Source organism: Gossypium raimondii, chromosome 12 (assembly GCF_025698545.1).
Source record: "Gossypium raimondii isolate GPD5lz chromosome 12, ASM2569854v1, whole genome shotgun sequence".
Classification (NCBI taxonomy): Eukaryota; Viridiplantae; Streptophyta; class Magnoliopsida; order Malvales; family Malvaceae; genus Gossypium; species Gossypium raimondii.
The window spans coordinates 38,987,039-38,991,700 of NC_068576.1; the positions used below are offsets into that span (position 1 = coordinate 38,987,039).

At 38.7% G+C, this 4,662-nt stretch overlaps 1 protein-coding gene across 2 annotated transcripts; it reads right to left on the reverse strand.

Annotated features, from left to right (window-relative positions):
• Positions 1 to 458: 458 nt before the first annotated feature.
• Positions 459 to 4,427, reverse strand: LOC105764024 (uncharacterized). 2 transcript variants are annotated; one of them, XM_012582469.2, is made up of 8 exons: positions 4,277 to 4,427; positions 3,918 to 4,136; positions 3,440 to 3,742; positions 3,079 to 3,287; positions 2,958 to 3,006; positions 2,782 to 2,871; positions 2,599 to 2,661; positions 459 to 2,479 (listed from the first exon to the last, which is right to left on the reverse strand). In XM_012582469.2, the coding sequence occupies exons 2-8, from the start codon at positions 4,083 to 4,085 to the stop codon at positions 797 to 799; spliced, it is 2,565 nt and encodes an 854-aa protein (XP_012437923.1). In that variant the 5' UTR covers positions 4,086 to 4,136; positions 4,277 to 4,427; the 3' UTR covers positions 459 to 796. The 2 variants fall into 2 exon arrangements, with proteins under 2 accessions (XP_012437923.1, XP_012437922.1); XM_012582468.2 differs by having other exon boundaries at positions 3,918 to 4,139.
• Positions 4,428 to 4,662: the final 235 nt, after the last annotated feature.

Genomic DNA, 4,662 nt, shown 5'->3' on the forward strand with positions numbered 1-4,662 from the left:
CTTTTCAAATTATTTCAAGTTTAAGCGATTTTGAGTTTAAGATTCAAGTTGGTCAATTCGAGTTTAGATTTAATAAATTTGAGTAGTTAACTTTTACTTTCAAATCAAAACAAGTTGGATTGAGTTTAAATTGAGACCAATAGAATGAATTTTCAAGTTTGAATCCAACAAATACAAACTATTAACTGTTTTATATTCAAAATATGGATCATATCGAAATCAAATTTCCAAGTTTTCATCTATAAGCTTTGTGAATCACTGTATAAAATGTTCAGGTTCAGCCTGGTATTTTGTTGTAGCAATAGCATTAGTCAACCATCATTCATGATGTTAAAACTTCATGGTCGATCCAACAAACCTAACTTAAATTATTTTCTTTTGAAAATCCAAATAAGAGCAAAAAAAAAAAGGATTACTTGCAAGGCAGGGAAACAAAGCAAAAGAGAAGTATGAAGGCATTGTATGAAGACAAATCAAGAACCTTTATAAGTATCAAAAACAAACCAAAAGTCTTCAACTTTGTAATTTTCTTATACTCGGTGAAAATGCATGCTAACTTTGTAACAAACACGTCCAGAATCCAAAAGATCATTCATGATTACCATGTTGGGCACAATGTATTAGTGGCTAACCCAAAAAAAACCCCAGGCCATTAATAGAATCTTCTCCATCTATTGACAGCTTTTCGAGCTCATAGCAAAACTCGATCACTTTTTGACGGCACTATTAAGATAATTTCTAAACAAGAAATGTTGTCAAACACCATTTCCTCAGTAAGAGTTTGGCTGATTGCCTGTTATAAAAAGAGCTTTTTACTTCCTCCCTTCTTCCATACCCCCCGTACAGGCAGTGCTCCAGTTGCGTTTTGGCTACTATCAAACTTGTTATCTAATGGTTCAGGTTCAGGGTCTGGCTCAGAATTTTTGAGATCCAGTAGTGATGCCATTGAACCATCACCAAGCCGAACTCGGTGGAACTTCGAGGTTTTTTTTCGCTGCTTGCTACCACCACCCCCATCCCCTGATCCAGCTTTCACTGGTAAGGACTCATTTTGGCCCCCAATTCTTATTGATGGCTGATTGCTTGAATTGAGTTGCACCAGCTGCTCCTCCACCATCACCTTTGCTTTACCTTTGGAACGACGGTAACCATCCTTTGATAGCACTTCCGTAATTTCTTCAGTAGGCTTATAACTTGACTGCAATTGGCGGACAGTGCTGAGAATACTATCGGCCAGAACATCCTTTGAATTACTGCCAGCAGTATCAACAGATTTCCCTTTTCCTTTCCCTTTCTTAGAGGCATCCTTCTCCTTCCACAACACACTGCCCTGGGCCCCACCACCATTCTCTTGCAGACCATTGCTTTGTAAACTAGCATTGTAGGTGTCAATTAGTTCTTTCTGCTTCTGAACATCAGGCAAGAGTCTAGCCAGCTCAAGAACTAGATGTGACAAGCCATGCTGATGTACATAATCCAAATATCTATCTGTGCCTATTAAGCCCTGACGATACTGTCCAGATACTTCTTTAAAAGCAGTATATTTTTCTTCATCATAATCAAGAGCAGCTCGCATCTTTTCCACCAAAGATTTGTTGGCCGTACGAACATCTTCCACATTTGTCAGCACCTGGCTGCTTGAGGATTGCTTCTGCCTTTGTGCAGCAGAAACAGGAGGAAAATCAGAAGCAGATGGTTCTGAGTATCCCCCATCACTGAGATTTGGAGCTGATGAAGAATGGCTAATCCTACTTGTGCTGCCTGAGCTTGTTCGAGAACCAGATGACATCAATATATCTACTGTTGTGGGTCGAGCCTGAGCCTGAGCCTGAGCCTGAGCCTGAGGCTGAGATTGAGTTCGGGCTTGAGCCTGAGCCTGAGTCGAGCTTGCATAGCCCAACTGTGCAACCCTGTTACCATTACCATTACCATTACCATTACCAAGCGATGTTACAGCTGCAACATTTGCTACTGGTCTAACCTGACTTGAAATACTTGATGCTTGCCCAGTCCTACGACTTGTTGCTGGCCAAGCTTGAGCTGAACTCAAAGCATTTTTATTCCCATTCTTCTGTCTCCGTAGATGCGATGCCATGGTGTTATTCGGTAAACCTGAGCTATGTTGGGACTTCTGTTGACTGGTGCTGGGAGCCACAGGGAGAGGAGGAAAAGAAGATTCTTGCAAAGGTCCACCCCTTGAACCTGTCCCCAAAGCTTGAAGATATCTAGAAGATGATTCGGCATCTGTTGTAGATAATGACTCAAAAGGCTGAACAAGCGGATCGATATCATTTGTGTCTCTATGATTAGAGACTGCCTGTGCTGTAGATGATGCTGGAGGATCACTGGCCATTCCCAAACTTGCCTCAATGGCCATTGAAAGTTGATAGTCATTATCAGAAGCCTCGCGCCGAAATGTTCGTCCCCTTCCACGGCGATTTTCTTCATTACTTCGACGATACCGAAAGCTTGTTGGAATCTAGAAAAAGTACAATTATATTAACAAAACAAGTAACCAACTTATCTACAAATGCGCACATATCAGAGAGTGAATTGGGGAAAACTGATGTGAATATTATTTAGACGGATGATACATACTTGTAAAGCAGCACTACGTTGTGCTCGAGACATGCGACCTCCATGTTCAATGGTATTATGTCTCTGAAAGGATAAAAATGAAAAACATATCAGCTTTAATTGAGAAAAAATATTCTGAGCTACCCTAAGGACATACTCAATCAATAGGAAAAAATAACAAATTTTATATGCCCAAGATAGCACCTTTAGTTCAGCTTCAGACTGGAAGACGATGAACTTTTTGGCAAGGCAAGCCTCATCCTCACATAGGTAATGATCTCGGCGAAAATGAATCTGCAGCACACAATTTTAAATTCCATTTAACTTTACAAGGAGAAAAAGGAAAAAGAAAAGAAAAAGAAATTTATAAGTCATCTTGCCTCAAGGTCATCATAATTCTTGTAATATTCATATTGTCCTGGATGCTGCCTGCATTGCACATTAACAATTAACATGCAAACAAATAAGTTCTAAAATCAATGCCAGAAATAGCATCAGTACCTTTGGCATATATGACATGTATAGTGCTCCGTGGACATGTGTGAATATAATTCATTATCCCCATAAAATGGGGTCTTGCAGAACTCACACATAGGATGCCCCATGAAGCCACCTCTCTCACTCTCAGTTCCGTCCACCTCAGAGTCACCTGTGTTTATATGTTGATGTAACTGTGCTCTAGTATATAGCTTTTGTTCACAAATAAACACCTACATCACCCAAAGGAAACCAACCAACAAAGATAATCAATACATAAAGCTTTTCACAGCGTTCTCTAATGGACAAACAATCGAATCATTAAAAAGGAACAATGCTACACCATAGTCATATTTTCATTAGAAATATGACAGATTAACCTTACCTTTCGACCCTCCAAACACAGGCTGCACATAACCAATCTATGTTTATGAAACAAATGACCTTTCAGCTGTTCAATGTTCCTAAACTTCCCTCGCCGCTTCGCCCCATCATTGGACTGCTCATCCATCTTGTCACATACACTGCACGAAAGCCTGCACATTGCCTTGATCATCCTGTAGTGATCAACATCATCGAAAAAGGCCTGTGTATCCTCATGGTACCAATAAGAACCCACCCGTCCTTCTCTTACATCAGATGGCAATACAGAGAAGTCATTTATCATCCTCGTATAATCCCCTAAAGCCTGAAACAAACCAGAACCAAAAAGACTCGTTACAAAGACTCGAACTTGGCTTACTAATTTTCATCCGCTAGTAAATATTCGAAGGAATTACCTAATTACTAAATCATTAAAAATCCAAATGCTAATTGAAAATTAAAATTAAAATTGGCGACCAAAACAAGAGCGAAGCTCTAACCTTAGTGACGAAGATGACGTTGGATTCAGTTTTACAGATGCAGCAGCGTCGATCGTTGCAGATGAATCGGAGACGAGAGACGCAAGTGGAGCAGACGTCCCGATGACCACAGGCGCCATAGGAAACCCATTCCAAATTATCAGCACAAACCGCACAGCTGTCGTCCATTCCCGTTTCTTGGAAACCCTAATTGCTTTACCGGTCGATCGAAAATTGATGCTGCTGAAAAAAAAACCAAAAAACGAAGAAAGATATAGGGTTTACTTCCGCAGATAAAGAATTAACTCAAAATTATAGCCAATAATAATGTTATTATTAGATCAAATTTAATAGTTTCCTTGAGGGAATTAGTTTATTACATGAGATTTGGATGGCGGCGGCGCAAGGATTTGGGGAAGTTTACCCACCGAAGGTGAGCAATGAATGGCGATAATCAAATTCTTTGGGAATTGGGGGAGAAATATTGATCGATGAATTTTCTTTTCTTTTTTCTTAAATTTTTAATATCTTTGTTCTCGAAACGAGGAGCGCTATATTTTATACATAAATATTTTTATATTTTAAAAAATAAAACAAGTAAGGAATCTAATGTAACAAAATTCAATTTGATTCGAAAATTTTAATAAAACTTTTAAATTTTGAATTAAAAAGTTTGGGTTAATTAAGTTATTCAAAATTGAATAAAAATATAAAACTAAGTTATTTTGATAAATGCTTATCTTTTTAAAATTAAAAGTCAAAACTA

Bases quoted from the DNA above. Each gene is read 5' to 3' on its own strand.
- LOC105764024 (XM_012582469.2), bottom strand. From the start codon at position 4,085: ATGGACGACAGCTGTGCGGTTTGTGCTGATAATTTGGAATGGGTTTCC. The intron at 3,743-3,917 runs GTTAGAGCTTCG...GGTTTGTTTCAG, and splicing joins ACGTCATCTTCGTCACTAAG to GCTTTAGGGGATTATACGAG. The intron at 2,662-2,781 runs GTGCTATCTTGG...TTATCCTTTCAG, and splicing joins AGTCTGAAGCTGAACTAAAG to AGACATAATACCATTGAACA.